We start from the raw sequence: 18,423 nt of genomic DNA, 5'->3' as shown, positions 1-18,423 counted from the left end.
CTAGGATTTCCATGGGTTCGTATTCGATCTTATATGAGATATACCTTCTAGGAGGGCTGCATCCACCACATCCTTCCCAATTAGGATTTATTACGCTTGGAATGGGTCGTAACTTTCATTTGGATTCGCACTAAACATTTTATTGACAAAAACACACGCAGGTACAAGTACAGTTACATATAACAAAATACACACAAACACACACATACTATTGTACCGGCTAATACCGGCTATACTGATCCAGGCAATAGCCTGTAATTTGGTCCGATATGCAGTCAAAGACATCGAATGCCAAATCGCAGCTTTCACCTTTCTGCGGCAGCGCCTTGCGATTGACATGGTACTTGGCGGTCATGGCCCGCAGGCAGAGATTCACGGAGCGCAGTGTGGCCATAAAGAACCCGTGCTCGTGCACGCCCTCCGAGTAGAATTGCACCAGTCCGTCCAGTGTGGGCCAGCCCATATGATCGATGGCATGATTCTTCGCATAGACGCAGTGCAGCAGACACTAAGGGGGATGGAGAGAGGGGTGAGAGAACGAATGGCGGCCATTCAATTTGCTGATGCATAAAATTCAGCTAATGTGTATTAAGTGCGCTTTTTGCAGTGCGCAGTGTGAAAAATTTGAGAACTGAGACTGGCGGCGTGCCATTATGAATGGAACTGAAAATGCAATGAAAATGCAGTGGCAACTGCTCTGTGGCCTAGCGCTTTTCTTTCAATTGTCTATTAGCCCTGACTTTAACATGAGCAAATGAGTGGGGGGGGGGGGAGCGGTAGTATGTGTGTGTGTGTGTGTGTGTGGGCTGAAGCTGTGATTATTCTCTGGGCACATTGTTTTTTCTGCGGGCTGCCATTGAACTTAATTGAGCGTTGGGCTTTGCATTTCATTAACACCTGAAGATGGCTCGAGATCGCAGCTGTCCTTGGGGATATTTTCGAGGGATTTATGAAGTACTACTCACCCCCGCTATACGCTTGTCCTCCAGCGGCACCAGCGTCGGATGATAAATGCCCGAACTGGCCACATCCAGGCGTCGTATGTTCTGCATGAGACGCGCCATGCGGCGACGCGGTTCGGGCTCATCGATTAAAATATATTCGTAGTGGCTGGCATTCAGTGGCTCATGTGGATGCTCCACTTCCATGCCCGAGGAATCGCTGGGCGCAGAGGGCCAAATGAAATCGATGGCATCATCGTGCGGATCGATGGGTGGCTGATCGTGTGACACCTGCTCTTTGAGTATTTCATAGGCCTCTGTGGGGAGACACAGATCATTAGTGTGTGAGTGGAATACCTTCATTGCTCCACCCACCGTTCACCAGCTTCGTTTTGACCTCATCCTGGCAGTCTGTGATGACAGACTCCACTTTCCTAGCGGTGCGCGGAGGATTCAGGCAGCGCGACTTCTTCGTCTCGAAGCGTATTGTATAGCCAATGGCTTCGCTCACATCGATCACACCCAGCGATGTGATAACCACACACGAGATGTATAACAATTGTGTAATATTCATTGCACAAAATGAATGGTGTCGGAGCTGCACAGATCTGAGCCCCTGGGCTGTTGTCAAATGAATGGCGCAGCGGCCAGAGCTTCAATGAAAATGAAAGCATTTTCACTTTTCACAGGATGGCCGATGGCCGATGGCTGCTGTCTGGCGGCTGGCTGCTGGCGGCTGGTCACCTCTGCTCTGCTCCGTCTGGGTGAGTGAAACGTAGATGGGAATCCAGTTACCAGCCTTGCTCTATGGGTATGTGGTTCAATGGCAAGTTGTTCGACTGGTTGCACATTTCCCATGCGTGCGCAGTTGCCTCCAAAGCGCATTGAAACTTGTCCTTAAAGCTGGCCACAGCCCACAACCACATGCCACAGATGAACACATGGTCATTGGCAGCAGCAGCAGCAGCTACACGATCATCATGGGAGTATCCATTCCATTCCATTCTGGTTTATTTCATTCAAACTCACATATCAAACGCGCACTCGCTCCAATTGACTGAACAATTAACCAATAAATGGCCCAGAACCACAAAGAGTCTCTTCCGCATTTGGTCAAGACAAATTTGCATATGCCTGAAAGCCATAAAGATTATCATGGCAGCAGAAGTCCAACCCAAAGCCAAAGTCTTTGTCATCACAATAATCAGCGAAGCGCTCCGAGGTTTGTGCCTTGAGTCGGAGGTGGAGCAGGTGGAGTCTCCAACTCCAACTCGGAGAAGAGCGTCCAGAACAATGGCCAATAACTGTACTTGGTACGCGGCTACATACATACATAATTATGGTTCATTAAAAAGCATCGTCGAAGGCTTTTCGGCGGCACATCCCTGGGCGGAAATTGTGTCGCTTTCGTGGCGGGTGTACATCGCTCATCGCAGAGCTGTGGCTCCAGCCTGCTGGATAATTGCCTTTAATTGCATGATGCAATGCCGCTGACCGCTGCCTTTGCCTCTCTGCCAAATTGCAGCTAAGACACTGACCTAGACTCGTGGCGGATCGAATTTGTAATCAGAGCCAAAAGCCACATCGCTCGAGTCCCGGCCAGCTAACGGTGCTGCTGAAATTGAATTGAATATTTCGACGCGGCTCTCCAGAGTCCTCCATGGACTGCACTGAAGTTCAATGGCAGCTGTCGAGCCATAGCTCCATCTCTGGTTGGGGGTAAGCCATGGCCAGGAAGAGCTCTCCATCTCCAACTCCATCTCTGTCTGTGTCTGTGTCTCTTGGGGGAGCAACAACGTGAGCTAATTGACAGGCAGCTGCTGTGCACGATTTTCCATTCTCCCATTTCACAGCGCCCATTCCAGCCCACATTCTCCCGTTCTTGTTGCAATTTACTGAACAAGGAGACTGCCTGCCTGCCTGCCTGCCTGCCACACAAAAATAAACAACAAACAGCCACAACAGCACTTGCGTGTCCGTCATTAGAACAAATTCTCTCACCTGCCCCTGCCACACCACTGTTGGTGCCACTTCTTGCAACGCAATTTGCACACAAATGCTGCTGCTGCTGCTGCTTCCATCTTCGTGGCTTCCACTTTGGTGTTTTGGTGTTTGCTGATGTTTCGGCGTTTCGTTTGGGTGGGTGGTCAGGTGAGACAAGCAGCAGCAGAGGCAGCAGCAGAGGCAACACGAACGAACAGCGACTGTGTGCCGCTGCCACCATCGGTTGGCTGCCTCGCCTGAGAATCGTATTTAAATACGAAGGTCTAACGCTGGGGCGCATCAGTCGTCGTCGTCGCGTTGTTCTTGCCGCCCGCCAGCTCCAAAAGTCTCCCTAGAAAGTGCCCAGCCAAGATCGGAATCGGTTTCGCATCATTGGAACATTCTCCCTGTTCATTTTGTGCCAGGATGTTCGTTTGAAGCTCTCACCATACCCACTCTTGTTTGAAGGCAGTGAAGATGCATCTGCTTTGGTTGCTGTGCGCTCTCCTGGGCTACTGGGCACAGCCAGCGAGTGCTGAAATCGAGTACAATACCATCAACGAGGATGGATCTTTTCAGTTTCGGTATACACAAGCATGTAGAGTGATAAATGAGAGAATGAATGTGAACCATGAATGACTCAAAAGAGGAAGGACCAAGACTATTGCTGCTCATGAATGCCACATAAAAGTGGTTTAAGAATGCAAACTAAATGGCAGCGAATCCAAAAAGGATGCCAGTAAACACATGAGTTTTTATTTGATGTGCGCCTTGGAAAATATTCTATTTAAAACCCTTAAAAAGGGACATTTTAAATTCGTGTCTGCATCTCCCTTTCTGCTTGCAACTTGTAAAGTTTTCTGTAATTTAAGAGAACTTTCAATAAGAAAAACGCTCACCTCATGATCAAGATATTCTCAGACTGCAATCTGTGCAATTTTAAGATACATTTTCCATAGCAAAATCTTTAGTTTTGTCGTGACAAATGTTCCAATATTTTATTCCACATTTGAGCTAATTTTAGGCTGTCTTTTCCGGGCATTGACTTGCTAAATCTTTGAGGAAATCTTCAACTCAATTAATTACATACAGCCCCTGTTCATGGCTCATAAATCATAAAACAAATCTTCTAATCCTAAACTAATTGTTGAATAATGTTGCCCATCCATCGCACACTCGAACGAGTTTTCATAATTTTTTTCTAACACCTTTTTGAACGCCCTCAAGTAACATTTTGCAATCGCCACAATAACACATTTCCGTCGTTCCATCTATCTCCCCCTTCCACCGTCTACCATTTCGCACGCCGACTCCTGCCTGCCACGCATGGGGGCAACGCAATTACTTGCCACTTTTTGGATACTGCTGATCGAATGGGTTGGGATTGGATCGGAGCGCAGACATGCAAATGATGACATTGGCGGCTACTATCACAGCGCCTCGGGCACGCCAGACAACACGGTGCGAGGTCGTTATGGTTCGCGTAGTCCAGCGAGCGGCCAAATCGAAGAGACCGTCTATACGGCCGGACCACGTGGGTGAGTAAATGAAGACCAAAGATGCCACAGGTAGAGAGAGGTACAGATGCGGCAGGCGCTGACCACTGAAGCGGGACGGAAGCCCCTCCGCAGCTGAAACGGTTCTAACACATTGGACTGCTACTGGTTTGTGTTGTTGCTGCTGTTGCCTAAACGTTTCTTACATTAGGAGTTGGGATTTGTTTTTTGCAATCTCCGGTAAACGCTGCCAACAAAAAGCTGTTAACAAATTGACTGGCACACGGCCAAAACAAATGTAACAACTGGGGGGAAACACTCGTCGCAGTGTTACGACTAGGGGAGTAGCTCTTACTGTGGCTTTATTAATGGTTACTATAAGAACTATTCAACCACCATTTGCAAGATTCTGTTGGCCTAAAGTTGCAGCTGAGTTAGGCTGAGAAATTCAACCAGCAAATACGCAATCAGCTGACGTCTTGGCATGTTCTACAGCTCCACAAATACACCCCAAATTCAGGCCCAAAGCTAGAGGGTGCCAGGCCACAGATCTCACAGATGCTCAGCGATAGCAAATGATGATTCTGAATGGAGTGTACTCGGACTCCCCCCCTCCTGCGATTGGCTAATCAAAGTAATGACGTGCCACAGCAGGTCCAGATTCGCATCTGATTGAAATTGCAGCGCTTATGGGAGCAGCAGCGCACTTCCATTCGGCATCCGCTACGCCGGGGGTTTACCCAATATCCAGGCAGCTGATTGTACTCTCATTGTACTCTCGGTTGCAGCCAATTAATCTGCCAAATTCTCACACAGTTTTCGCGTGAATGGACCGAAGATACACCGCAAAATGGACTTGGCACAGTATCCGGTGAGGCCGCGCGGTAGCCCCGACGACCCGCTGGCCGATCCCTTTGATGATCCCTCCTACAGCTTCAGCTACCGCACGCCGGACCAGTCGAGGAGCGAGGAGAATGATGCAGGAAATAGGATCAGGGGTGAGCTCCGCTCCGATCAGCCCTCTACTGCTGGCATTCCCTTTATGCTCTCCCCTTTCAGGTCTCTATTCCTACCTGGATGATGTGGGAGAGCGTCACAGTGTGCGCTATGCTGCAGGCGCCGGCACTGGCTTTGAGATCTCCAATGCCGTGCCCGACAATCCCTCCAGCGTGGCCTACTCCAGTCCGCTGTACAAGGCGCCGCCCCGGACACGCGGCAAGATGTCCGTGCAGCGTGGACCCGCGGGCAGCTACAAGCTGATTGCCGCCGGACCGGATCATCGGCGTGCGGAGAGTCGTGCCCCGGATGGCCTCGTGCGCGGCACGTACTCCTTCCTCGACGACAAGGGCGTGCAGCGCACGGTGGAGTACATTGCGGGCGCGGGCATTGGCTATCGCGTGGTGCACAATCGCATTGGTCCGGGCACGCACATAAATCCCTCGGTGGCCGACTTCCGGCTGGCGGACACGGACTTCCGGCTGGCCAATGACTTTGGCAGGGGTGCGGGCGGGCGATTGGGCGGGGCTAGTGGTGGTGCAGGTGCCACAGATTATCTGAAACCCGGTGGAGGAGGCAGCAGAGCTGGCAGCAGAGGTGGTGGAGGAGCTGATGGGCAGACTGCAGATGGAAATGGCGCAGCGGAGGATGATCTGGCAGCCGATGGCAATGGTGGAGGCGATGAGGATGAGGACATTGGACTCAGCAGCACTTCCAGTGGTTCCAGCTCCTTCCGCGGCAAGGAGGATCGCTGGGGCTACGCAGCGGGAAGCCCGCCCAGAGGCAGCACCACATACGATGCAGCAGAGAGGGAGAGGGGTGGCGGAGGAGGTGCAGGAGGAGGCAAGGCTGGCACACGCACACGCACACGCACAGGCGGAGGCAGCAGCGCCACGCGACAGAAGGGCTCCACGCGCATCAATGCCAGCGGCACACGCAATCAAAATCGCTTCAGCGGCAGGGGAGGCAGCGCGGAAAGGGGAGCTGGAGGAGCAGGCAAACACAGAGGCGGAGCTGCTTCCAGCGAAGGTGTGTCCAGCGGCGGCTATCTGCCACCCACAGGAGGAGGAGGAGGAGGCTCAGGCGGAGGCGGAAGCAGCTCCACTGGCAGTGCCATCAGCGGGCCCGGCGACAATTACAACCTCAACGATGACGATGTTGGCAGCTCCCTGCCGCCCTTGGTCACGGCCAATCATCGCACACTGGAGATCGATCGGGATAGGGACTGGGTGCTGCGGCATCGCGACTCCACGGTGATCAAGAATGTGGGCAAATGGTATTTGGGACTGCCCCCGGGGCAGAGTGTCCGAGCGCACGTGCAGAACATAGACATTGTGCCGCTGGGCGGACGGGTGGGGCTGTCACCATCGGAGGCATTAAGGCAGGATGAGATTGCCGAGTTGGCTGCCTCCAGGGAGCATTAGGCCCGGAAACTCCTACTCCTACTCCTACTCCTACTTCCCCTTGGATACTTTTTTAGGTCGTAGCCATAAGTGATTGATCAGCGTTAAGGCAGCAACTGTAACAGTATTGAAAAGCGGAATACATAGTAATAATTTAGCAACTGTAACTCTGTAACTCTATCCCTTGGGTCACCCAATACCCGTGGCTGCAGGTTGCATTGGCCCAGAGTCTGCGCTGCTCTGCGGTTTGCCCCCACATATAACCCACAGCCCGTGGCAGTTCTGCGCTTAGTTTTGCCTCGAAGTTTGCCTGAAGATGAAGTCTCAACTGCTGCTGCTCCTCTCGGGTTTGCTGGCTCTAGGCTGCGTGCAAGGAGCTCGTGTCTACATGCAGTTCAATGGCAAAGGTTACGCCTACAACACGGATGGGGACAGGACGGGCAGGAGTGCGCAGTCCCCCAAGTACGGACAGGCAGCAGGTGCAGGCAATTCCCTGGAGATCTTTGGCCCCTACAACACACAACCCACAGCAGACAGCCTGGCCACAGCATCCCTCAGCAGAGGCTATCAAATCGGCTCCAGTCTGAGTCCCAGTCTCAGTGCCACTCCCCGGACGGCAGCCAGCTTTGACTTCAGCACCCACCAAATGTCCCATGCCCAGCACACCGATGAGTCGGGCACTGTGCTGGGGAAGTACTCCTACTACGACGAGGCCGGCTACCATGAGCTGAGCTACAAGGCTGGCGCCGGCATTGGCTTCGTTGTCATGGGTGGCAATTTGGCCAAGGCCACCAGCTCCCGCGCAGCGAGTGCCTTGAATCCGTCCGCAAACACTCAACAGTTTCAGCATAAATATGGCGGCACTTATGCTTAAATGAACAAATAAAAGTAGTTTCCTAACTGTGTTCTGTTTTGGGTTTAGTGCATTAGAGAAGCGCGCGGATGGGCTGCTAAATGTCATGTCATCGAACGTGATTTAAGGGGCGCTACTCAGAATGGTCTTAAAGGGTAGCTAAAGCCAGCTGTTGCTTACTGCAACTAATTGCAGAGCTGTGGAGTAGTTAGAGGAGAGATATTCGCCTTTATAGGTCAGAGATTTACACACAGAATTACCCAAAAAAGTGGCAAGGAACTGGGCATCAAAATGTAATTCATATAGCGATAAATGTAGGGCCAAATGATCAGCGAATGCTGCCAGCTAAACGTAAGTTCAGGCAAGAATATTTTCACTTTTAAATAAACGCAAACAGAAACGAAAACTGTCGCCTATCTGCCCTAACTTAATTGATCTTCAATGATACCTCTGATTGGTGTCACATTTTCCTACACCAAAACATTCCGAAACAAATCTAATTGCCACTCCGAAGCCACCCATCCAGCCATTTTGTGGCGCGTGCTGTTTGGTGGGCCAACAACTTGTACGATTTATGCATTTTATAATGCCTAATTGATTTACCCGTGGCCAGTGCATCCCAAGTCTTAATTTGTTTTGATTTGCTTAGTTTTTGTGGGCTATTTCTGTGGGGGGACTGGAACACAATTTGAAATGTTGGACGCGTGCGCGCACTTGCCAAATGATTTGAATTGAACAGAGCGGAAAGCCTTGGCGAGCAGAGAGACCACAACGTGGCCTAAATAAAATATGACCAACGAAAAGCCCAAAACAACACGAGACAAAGTTACATTAATAATATGCAGATGTGCGCAAAAAAACCAAAAGTTACTCGCACTCGAAATTAATACGGTTTGGATTTGGATTTGGGTTTGGGTTTGGGTTTGGATTTGGGTTTGGGTTTGTTTTGTGGCAAGTTTCACTGCCACAATTAAAATTTGATGTCAGAGATCTGTCCGCTTAAATTTCCCCTAAACAAGTTCCAAACGCACTCCACAACTTTCTTTGCGGAATGCACTAAAAAGAGAGAGAGAGAGACACAAAAGTACTTGCCACTGACACAGATCTAGATTTAGGGTCGCTCTTTCGCTGTCTGTCACGTTCTCAGCGCTGATATCAATGCCTTGACTGCCGTTAAGCTGGGAACCAGCCTAGAAGCCACACCCCCCCCCACTGCCTGCCACTCTGCTGCTGCATAATTGGGTTACAGAACCGAAGACAACAAGAAGCAGAACTGAAAGCAGTTCGGGCACCGCTCTGCGGCTGGCCATGGATCTGTGATCTGCCAGGCGCTCTTTTCCCAGTTAGCGGTTATAAACAACGGTTTGAGTCTCCTCCCTCTTCCCTCTCTCGTGCCGAAGGTCAGACTTAATTGGTCCCTGGGCCCACAGGGCTGCCTAGGCCCAACGACAACATTCGTCCCACTCTCAGTCCCGTTTTGCATGCATTTATAAATAGGTCTCAAGGTCTCTGCAGTGGAGCTGCTCCCTCCCTGCGTTCGTTGCCGTTGTTGCATCGATTTATCGCCTTTTGATTGCTGCATTCCGAATTGGGTTTCGAATCGAATGAAACTGCTGGGCAAGCTGGGTAGCTGAAGAGTGTCCCGTGTGCGTGTGGCGCATTTGAGTTTATACAGCGATTTCTGCTCATTTTGTATGCTCCCCACTGGCGTTGGGGCGTTGGGGCTTGGGTCTTGGGTTCGAAACCATAAATCTTGTGGCCATTTTATTGATGTCTGCGTGTGCCACGAAAAAGGTTCGAACTGATCCTGGTTAATCAAGAAGTATGTACGATTATTGGCAACAATTGGGCTGAATCGGAAGCCAGGCACTTGCCTGGAGCTGGATTCTGTTTTGTTTACGTGTCAGTGGAGGGCGTGGCTGTGTGTCTCTGTGCAGATAATGAAAAAATTGATGGTGCTGTCTGACTAATAAAGACTTATGGCAGAGCCGCAGGGCACAACTTCGAACACGAACAGGAACCTGCAAAAATGAATTTCAATTATAGAACTAATCCCCCCGACAGACACCCGAGAAGTGTGTGAGCCAAAATTCAGTTGTCTTCAAAACTTTCTAACGAGTTTCAGGCAAACATTTTAATTGAATTACACAACAAAAGACTCGAGAGATCTGTCTCATTCATGGCAGCAGGAGTCGGAGCATTGGGTTCTTAAGTCTTTGACAATTTAAGCTTATGTCATGTTGTGGAGCTGCTTAACTGGCCACAACCCACACACAATGCTCCTCTCTAGGTTCTCGCTGCTCACTCCACTTGTAATGGCCAGCAGACGCCTCTCAATACACGGCCAATTAATCAATGTCAGTTGTGAATGTTGAGGATGATTCGGTTGTTAGTTGGACACGGACAGTAGCAAACAAAGACGCGCCCTGTCAGCGCGGCCTAACAAGTTTCAATCGAAACGAAAAGTGCCTGCAAAATGCCCCGTCGTAGCCTCGACCAGAGAGGGAGACAAGAGAAGATTTCAATCTGCACAAGCCTAGACATTGATCCATGAATATCAAGTGTGGCTGAACAAAAAAAAAACCCTTGCCAGCTCAGAGATCAGCCAGATAAGTCGCAGTCGCACTCCGCCCAAGGCGCTCGTTTACGTGACGGACTCTCCCAGCGTGCCCGTGCCGTGTCGGGTTTCTCTTCGTTCCCTTCGCTCTCTCTCTCTCTCTCTCTCTTTTGCGGCTCTCTTACACCTGCTGGCGCTGCTGCTGCTGCTGCTGCTGCTCCGTTTCGTTGGACATTTCTTTTGCGTTGCTGTTGCTGCCTGTCTCTGGCTAATGGAAATGTTATAAACAGAGGCAGTGGGCACGGCCACGATTCAGTTCATCTTCAGTCGTTGTCAGGCCCGCTTGGTTCTACCTAGGAGCAGGAGGTGTGTTTGTGTCTCTGTGCCCTGTGCCTTTCGGCCTTCGTGTTTCAGTGTTCCCTGAGATAAAAAAGAACAAGAAATAATCGTAAATTAAAAGCACCGCAGGATTGACTTTATGTGTCTCTGTTTCATTCTGTGTGTTTCTCTGTGTTTTTGTGATTTTTGTTGTTTCCGCGTGGTGTCATTCCTTTCGTTTCTTGTTCGCAGTTCAAGGATAACGCACAACCACAGACACAGTCAAGGCTCCTCTTTAGCATCGTAAATATCTACAGAACTTGGCAACAGAATGCAACTCTTTGTGGTAAGTAATTGAAATTCACTCGTAAAACGAAACTAGTTTAGAGCTGACCGCAATTAATCATTTGATTGCTGAACTCTTTCTTTCTGTAAGTGGCCCAAGTTCGTGCCTTGAGTCTTTCATTTCTTTCACTTCCCGGCAAATGAACTTTCACTCAACGACATTTTTGGCAACAATCTTAAGTGGTTCTCGCCTCTATGCTTTTGACCTTTTACTCAGCTACGCAAATTAGCCAGCCATATTTTTGGGCATTTTAATAAGCAGAAATCAATTTGGCATGTAACCCCAAAAGAAATAATATTTTGTATATCTTAAATGCTAGAGCTATTTTTAAGACAAAGAACCTTTGAGTGAAAGGTCTTTTGTACAACTCCAAACACTCCTCTTGGCACTCGGAACGTGACAGAATTCTGTCTCCAGCTCGCATTGAAAAGTGAAAAGTGATTCATTTCGAAGCCCAAACCAAAATCAGATTATCCCTTGCCTTATTCATACTTATTCCTATTTAAAAACATATATGTTGTTGTTGGTAACAATGAATTGAATGTATAACCAAAAGATATTTGAATAAAAAGCCCAAGAGAAATATCTATAAAAATCAATATGCCAGAGGCGTAAGAAAATCATGCGTGGGCTAACAAATGGCAATTAAAAATTACGAGTATATTCCCCCAGTCCAGCCATGAACATAATTATGATATTCGAATATTCCAAAGAACAAACGAACCCAAGTGCCACATGGAAGTGCATTGAATGTGTTTCCAATCAAATAAATTATTAAACCAATAGCTGCTGGCTGGTGGCTGGTGGACTCTCTCCAGTCCACACTTCTGTGTGCGTGCATCACTCCATCAATTGACTCCATCAGTGTCGCTCTTCAGAGTATCATTTCACATTTAAGTGGCATCAGCGAAGCGCTGAAGAACAAGAAACAAACCCCATTTATATCTTGTATCTTGTTTGAGAACTTTGCATTCGAGACATTAACCCAGTTTGTTTTTGGATGGAACACGGAACACACCCAATTTTACTCAGAGTCGTTACCGCGGGCCAATATAATAAATAAGCCAAAAGACAAAAGAAAGCCCAGACAGACAGAAATACATCTTTGACTTAGGTTACGTTTGCCCAAGAAGTGCAAGAGATTGTCTTGCAAATCAATAAGCGTTGAGGCTCGACGGCCACCAGTCCAGTCCGTCCAATCAGCAGCCAATATCCAACTTCCAGCGCTGTTTCAAGTTACTTTTCGGCATCGAATCGTAACAGACGCCTAGAGGTTCAGGTCAATGACACAACACGAGCCCCGAACTTCAGATACAGCTTCATTTTTTCGGGGCTCCATCTACTGATGCTGAAGGTGGAGCTGGCACTGAGGCTGAAGCTGGCTCTTGGCTGTTGGCTCTTGCCTTTCAGGGCTTTCAGTTCTTTTCCAGCTTGGGTGACATTTCTGTTTTGATAGAGGGGCGTGCGGTGCTAACGGTCGCCCAAGAAGATTGCGTCAATATTGACTTTGCCAAATGCGCGAGTAAACGGGAGAGGGAAGAAGGAAAAGGAGAGGCAGAAAGAGAGGGGAAGCTGCAGAGCTGAAGAGAGCGGCAAATATTTGCAGAGCGTGCGGCACTTGAGAACCGAGTTGGGGGAGGGGAAAAGCTGGAAAGCTGGAAAGCTGCAAAGTGCGAGAGTACTTCCATCCTCAGCTGATGCTTGCTGCGGCTCTCACTTTTCGGGCCGCAGCTTAAAAGAAATTATGCAAATGCCTTGCGACAGCTGAGTGGGAAAGAGAACGCAGAACGTTGAGCGCGGAACGTTGAGAATGAAAGACTTTCGCGAGACACTTGACCGCATTCTTGGGGCCATTACGACATCGGAATAACAAAAGAGCACAGATTGAGTCCTATGATAGAATACAACTTGGCATAAACGATTAACATAAGCACTTGGCTCACACTTACACAGATATTTACATATCTTTCTGTACATTTTGCAGCTGTCAACGCTGGTGCTGGTGCTGGGGCTGGCCTCCTTGGCCGCCAGCCAGAACCCACTGGATGCAAGTGGCGCAGCCGTCGAGTAAGTACTAAAACCACTAAAAGTAAGACCCTAGCCTGTGCCTGTGCCTGTGCCTGTGAACCGGGTTCAACTTTGTGCTAATTCCAAAAAAGTAGAACTTGCGCTGCTCTCTCGCTGTAGAATTTGTGACTAAAACTGAACTGCAGTTGCCTGCGGAATTGTGACTAACCCAAAAATCATTTGCCTTTGCCCTAACCACAACATACAAACAACATGACCCTTGACCCTGTCTCACGCATTAGAGTTTACAAACGAAAGCCAACTGAGAGACCAACAACAAACAAATCCCTAAACTCTCGTTTGCAGAATCCAGCAGCAGCGGCTGATCAAATTTCCCGAGGAATTTGATCCCAATGTGGCGCCACCTACGGCCGAGAAGGTGGACGAGGCGAAGCGCATTCTCGAGCAGATTGCACGCGTCAATGAGGCCTTTGGCTACGTGAAGAAGCAGCCGGAGCAGAAGAAGCTCCCGCCCATACTCGACTCCAGTCAGTATTTGTTCCCCAAGCCCGCCTATCAGCCGTTCCACGCGCAGCAGCACCACTTTGCCGGCAGCCACGGCCAGACGCTGCTCGAGCCCTCGATTCGTGCAGTAAAACTGACACGAAATGTGGCAGGATCCAGCTACAATGTGCCACCAAGGCTGCGCAAGGGCACAGTCGCACCAGCCAGTGTGGAGGTGCAGCAATCGCAGCTTTATTTCCGACCCAACCAAGTGGAGCTGCCAAAGCCCACAACGGCGCAGGAGGCACAGCAGCTGCCCGCCCACTTTGTCATCCCTGTGCACCTGTACAAGCTGAACAAGGAGCAGTATCTGCGGGAGCATGCCGCCCAGGAGTACCGCGTCAAGGGCTACAAGATCATCGGCGACGTGGACAGCTTCTATGGCAAGGCCAAGTCGGGCAGGAAGCAGGGCAAGACCACGCCCAAATATCATTTGTTCTTTCTGCCCAGAGAGCTGGCGCTGAACGAGGATGGCACACCCAAGAGGGGCAATGGCACAGCGACCACCAAAGCCCCAGCTGCGCCGCAGAACTTCAAGGAGTTCCGTTTGGACTCCAGGGAGAGGCCTTCCAACAAGCCTGCCCACAGAACGCAGACAACTGTGGCAGCTGCCACCGACAATAGTCTGGCAGCCGCTGGGAATCGCAAGCGTGTGAGCACCACCGTGAAACCTGTGCGGGGAGCTGCGTCTGCTGGTGGCAAGGACGCCGAGCAGCTGTCACCCACCATTGCCACAACATCTGCGCCCTCAAGCCTACCTCCTGCCGGCGGACTCCTGCCCAATCGCAATCGTTTGAATCCCTTCCGCGTTTCCGGCATCAACATCGCCGATATGCAGAACCAAACATCCTCGGCCATCAAGAATGCTTTCCAGAATATATTCAGGATGCCGTTCCGCCCGGTGCCCGGTGCACTGTCCCCCTCCCAGCCCATCATTGTGGGCAGCATTCCGCAGAAGCATCAGCAGCAGCAGCTGTCCAGCGACACGCAGGAGGACTACAAGTGGGACGACGAGAAGGAGGAGGGCGGCGGCGATGGCAACATCGAGGATCTGGAGAACACGGCCGCCGAGCAGGACACCAGCGCCCAGTCCGAAGAGAAGCATCTATTTGCGCACAAGAACCATCTGGGAACTGGTGGCCTGATGCACACCATTGGCCATGTGGCCACCGCTCAGCAAACCACCCAGAAGCAGGCACTCCGCGAGGGCGGCATCATCATCCAGCGGCTGAAGGTGCGCAAGGGCGGCATTGCGATTGCTGGGCCCGGGGGCGTGGCCACAGCCGGCAGCGGCGGCACAGCGATTGTGGGTCCTGGGGGTTATGCCCTGACACATCCGCGCAGCCTCACAATCGCTGGGCCAGGAGCCAAGGTGATTTCCATACCCGCGAATGTGGATCTGCAGGATGCGCTGGCACGCACCGATCTGCAGGCGAGAAGTTTTCCACGGGAGGGCAAAGTGGTGGCCACTGGACCGACGGTTTACTATGCCCCACCCACGGGCACGACGGAGGAGGAGGAGGAGGAGCAGGAGATGATGTTTGAGTCTGAGGCTTGACTTGTGCTTTAGCTATTTTTTCGATATTAGTTAGGCTTCATTTTTAGTTGGTATTCTCGCTAGTAATTAAAATAAATGTTCGTATTTCGTAATTTGTTTTTTGCTTTTGCTGCTATCGTGTACACAAACCCCCACATCCAATACACGCACCACTCCGCACTGCTAATCCTCATTGTTATACTGCCGCATGCTGCTTGCTCTTCACCTACTAAAACACATTCCAAACAATTGTTGCTGTAAATATTAAATTACTAACCGGCTGCTGCCTTCCCTCTATCCTATCCCCCAAAACACACACAAATAAATATCAAAACAAAGTGCTTACGGCTACTGGCGCACTGCTTCCTTCGAGGCCTGGCCGCCACGCACTCAACTGGCACACTCTGCGCCGCTGCTCGCAAAGGAGAACCAACCGACGCCGTTTGGCGCCTACCAGCCAGCTGTTATATACAACAGTCCGTTCTACGCGGCATACAGTCTGCCGCTGGCATACGTGCTGCAACCCACCACACCTGGCACAGCCACCACACCAGCCACAGCCGATGCAACAACCACGAGCACGATCAAGCCCGAAAGCATAGCGGAAGAGCTCGAAAAGCCAGAAAAGCTGCAAGAGCTGCCAGCCGAGACACAAACCACTGGTGATCTTAAGAGTGATTCGGGTCTCCGCTCAGCGGTGAGCAAAATAAATCCCAATTACGTGATCGAGGAGATACTGTCCATTCCCGGCAAGCATGTGATCTCCAGCCAGCAGCAACTGCGACCCGCAAAGCTGCGAAAGAGCACCTCAGTGAAGCCGAAGCGCGTGCCCGTCAAGGTGGAGGCCACGGGCAAGACCAGCAGCAGCTCGGGCAACATTCCGCAGATCCAATTTGGCAACTACTTTCTGCCCTACCAGCCGCTGCAGGCTCAGGCCATACAGGGACGCAAGCAGGCGGCACTCATACTCGAACCGCACTCCCGTGCGGTGGTGGGCAACGGCGGCACAGCCATTTCCACGCCCATTTCGCGGGCCTACCTGAAGAAGGGCGTGCCCACGAATGTGTACTTCAATCCGGACTCGGTGGCCATCGCCGGTGTGGGTGGCAAGGCGCATGCCACGGCAGACTTGGAGCTGGATCTGTTCAACTGAGGAGCAGAGAGGAGTTCGATGATGCTGCCCCTAAAGATGTTCCTGAAACTGTGTCATTATCCTTCATCCTCCATAGTGTGTAAATAAAGTAAATCTCTGTACAGCTCTCCTCTGTAGTTATTGTAGATGCAATCGCTTCCTCCACGCTTTCTCTTTCCCCCCTTTCCCCCCTTTCCCCCCTCTGTACACTCTTTAAACGACTATGTAACAGCCCAACCACCACCCCCCCAAAAGCAGACACAGATCGCGGATCTACGAGGAGGTGCCCTACTACGGCGGCCTGCGTGGCCAACTGCTGCAGCTGCGTCCGCAGCGTGATGGCAGCATCGGCAGCTACATCCTGCAGCAGAGAGCCGTGCCGCGGGAGACGGCAGATGACACCATCACCATCTCGGCGGCCAGCAGTGGCTCGAGCACCAGCAGCAGCAGCACCTCCATCTCCGCCAGCGCCAGTGACTTCAATCGCATCCAACTGGCAGCCGCGCGTCTCGTGGCCATTCAGGAAATGGCCAAGCGCAAGGGTTCCTTCAGCGCGGAGGACAATCAGATTTATGCCAGCAGCCTGCTGGAACTCGGCCAGGCCGCCCAGAGCCTGGCGCTGCTGCAGCAGACGGGCCAGATCAAGGACTTCAGTGTGCTGCTGCAGCCGGAGCTGCTTGCCCTTTCTCCCCCGGCGCCGCCGCCACCACAGAAGCAGCCCTCGAACTTTGGTGGCAGCAATCCGGCGGATCAGAAGATCGATGAACAGAAGCTGGATGAGGTCACGGAGCAGCAGTTCTCGCCGGAGGACTTTCTGCCGCCCAACAGCGAGGATCCCTACGAGGATGTCAACGACAGTGTGTCCGTCATGGCGCCCAAGAAGGATGCCGCTGTGGCCGAGGCCAAGCCAGTGGGTGAGTCCATGGAATCTCAGAGATCAAAGTGAATCTACAACTTCTAGTGCCTCCCTGCGCAGGTCTCTCCATTGCCGGCGAGGGCGGTGTCGCCTCCTCCAAGCCCAATGCTGTGGCCTTGTCCGGCCGCAATGGCCTGGCTGTTGCCTCCCCCAAGGCTACGGCCATTGCTGGCGTCTCGCCCGAGGAGGCCGCTGCCTTCAGCATCTCCCTGCCCACCCGCAACCAGCTGGTGATCAAAACCCCCAACTCTGCGGCCGAGAAGGCCAGCGATGACTACGACTACAACGATGGACCCCTGACCGTGGCACGTTTCCCGCTGACCCGCGAGACGCCGCTCGTGCCGGTGCGCCTCTCTGGCGGGGACTCGCTGGTGGACAAGTGGCGCACAGCCATTGCGGAGGATTATGCAGCGCGTCAGGCACAGGCGCAGATGATGTCCAAGCCCAAGCGCCGTTTGCACTACGAATAACGAGAGAGCCGGGCAACATTTTTGTGTGCCAGCTTCCGGCATTGCCAATAAAGTTTCGTCGAATAATTGAATTAACTTAATTTTGAGTGGAGTTTTTATTGGAAGAACTCTGAGTCCAGGGGGAAGTTGAAAGCGATCAAAAGTCCGATCTGCGGGAAGTGATTATAGTTTATGGCGAGAATAAATTGACTTCCAGGCAAGCAAAAGAAAATCAGAAAATTCTGCACAGCCGAGCGCAAGCATGTGCAAATCTTGATTAATCTTTTCCGCCAGCAAAACATGAAAATAAATTATCTAAATGGCTGCCGGGGAGGGGGGGAGTGGAAACGAAACGAAACGAAACGCATTGCATTCAATTTGCACCTGAACCAGTTGCCAGTCTCCAGCCCAGCTCTCGGGCTGTCAATGTGGCTTCAATGCAATCGCCCGGCCATGCTTGACTTCTATTACGCGGCAGGTTTAACAAACTTCAGAGCTGCCACAAGGAGACACAAACCAAAATGCCACGATCAAGACCAAGAGCAAGACCAAAGCCGAGACGAACCGCATCTACGTTGACCATCTGCCGATCTGCAGAGAACCTGAAACCAGACAAAAAAAAGTGGAAGAAGTGGAGTCTCTCCCCTGCCCCTACTATTATTGTTGCTTAGCCAGCTTTGGCTTTGGCTCCTTTTGTGGCCATCGACTGGCAACTCCATACCCAGCTCAGATGCCCAGATGCTCCCCTCCTGCGGGAAGCTGCAGCATTTCCAGCTCTTCTGGTTGGGGCTCAGGTTCTTTGTTCTTGGGCTAGGTCAGTCCGTGGCGCACATTATAAAAGGCCATGGCCAGGCAGCATTGGCCACCAGTTTCCTTGAAGTGGTCGCCGTGTTAAGACTGAAGACTGAACCCCGAAGAGACTGCG

General features: G+C 51.3%; 4 protein-coding genes across 8 annotated transcripts; 3 read left to right on the top strand and 1 right to left on the bottom strand.

Annotated features, from left to right (window-relative positions):
* The first annotated feature begins 42 nt into the window (after nt 1-42).
* LOC117586981 (keratin, type I cytoskeletal 9) lies at nt 43-6,967 on the top strand. Of its 2 annotated transcripts, none has more exons than XM_034277379.1 (4): nt 43-167; nt 4,325-4,462; nt 5,237-5,418; nt 5,480-6,967. In XM_034277379.1, exons 3-4 carry the CDS (start codon nt 5,271-5,273, stop codon nt 6,838-6,840), a joined length of 1,509 nt encoding a protein of 502 aa, XP_034133270.1. In that variant the 5' UTR covers nt 43-167; nt 4,325-4,462; nt 5,237-5,270; the 3' UTR covers nt 6,841-6,967. The 2 variants fall into 2 exon arrangements, with proteins under 2 accessions (XP_034133270.1, XP_034133269.1); XM_034277378.1 differs by lacking the exon at nt 43-167 and adding an exon at nt 3,241-3,508.
* Nucleotides 221-1,515, bottom strand: LOC117586987. Its single transcript, XM_034277386.1, has 3 exons — nt 1,317-1,515; nt 966-1,258; nt 221-508 (listed from the first exon to the last, which is right to left on the bottom strand). The coding sequence occupies exons 1-3, from the start codon at nt 1,513-1,515 to the stop codon at nt 221-223; spliced, it is 780 nt and encodes a 259-aa protein (XP_034133277.1).
* Nucleotides 6,968-7,101: 134 nt separating the features above from the next.
* Nucleotides 7,102-7,978, top strand: LOC117586986. Of its 2 annotated transcripts, XM_034277384.1 has the most exons (2): nt 7,102-7,265; nt 7,305-7,978. In XM_034277384.1, the coding sequence occupies exons 1-2, from the start codon at nt 7,136-7,138 to the stop codon at nt 7,691-7,693; spliced, it is 519 nt and encodes a 172-aa protein (XP_034133275.1). In that variant the 5' UTR covers nt 7,102-7,135; the 3' UTR covers nt 7,694-7,978. The 2 variants fall into 2 exon arrangements, with proteins under 2 accessions (XP_034133275.1, XP_034133274.1); XM_034277383.1 differs by having other exon boundaries at nt 7,102-7,978.
* A 2,485-nt stretch (nt 7,979-10,463) lies between these two features.
* LOC117586980 lies at nt 10,464-17,599 on the top strand. Of its 3 annotated transcripts, none has more exons than XM_034277377.1 (5): nt 10,464-10,595; nt 10,800-10,893; nt 12,878-12,960; nt 16,392-17,047; nt 17,110-17,599. In XM_034277377.1, the coding sequence occupies exons 2-5, from the start codon at nt 10,879-10,881 to the stop codon at nt 17,517-17,519; spliced, it is 1,164 nt and encodes a 387-aa protein (XP_034133268.1). In that variant the 5' UTR covers nt 10,464-10,595; nt 10,800-10,878; the 3' UTR covers nt 17,520-17,599. The 3 variants fall into 3 exon arrangements, with proteins under 3 accessions (XP_034133268.1, XP_034133267.1, XP_034133266.1); XM_034277376.1 differs by having other exon boundaries at nt 16,389-17,047; XM_034277375.1 differs by lacking the exons at nt 16,392-17,047; nt 17,110-17,599 and adding an exon at nt 13,267-15,114.
* Nucleotides 17,600-18,423: the final 824 nt, after the last annotated feature.

This window comes from Drosophila guanche, unplaced genomic scaffold (assembly GCF_900245975.1).
Source record: "Drosophila guanche unplaced genomic scaffold, DGUA_6, whole genome shotgun sequence".
Lineage (NCBI taxonomy): Eukaryota > Metazoa > Arthropoda > Insecta > Diptera > Drosophilidae > Drosophila > Drosophila guanche.
This window is presented reverse-complemented; position numbering and strand designations above follow the sequence as displayed.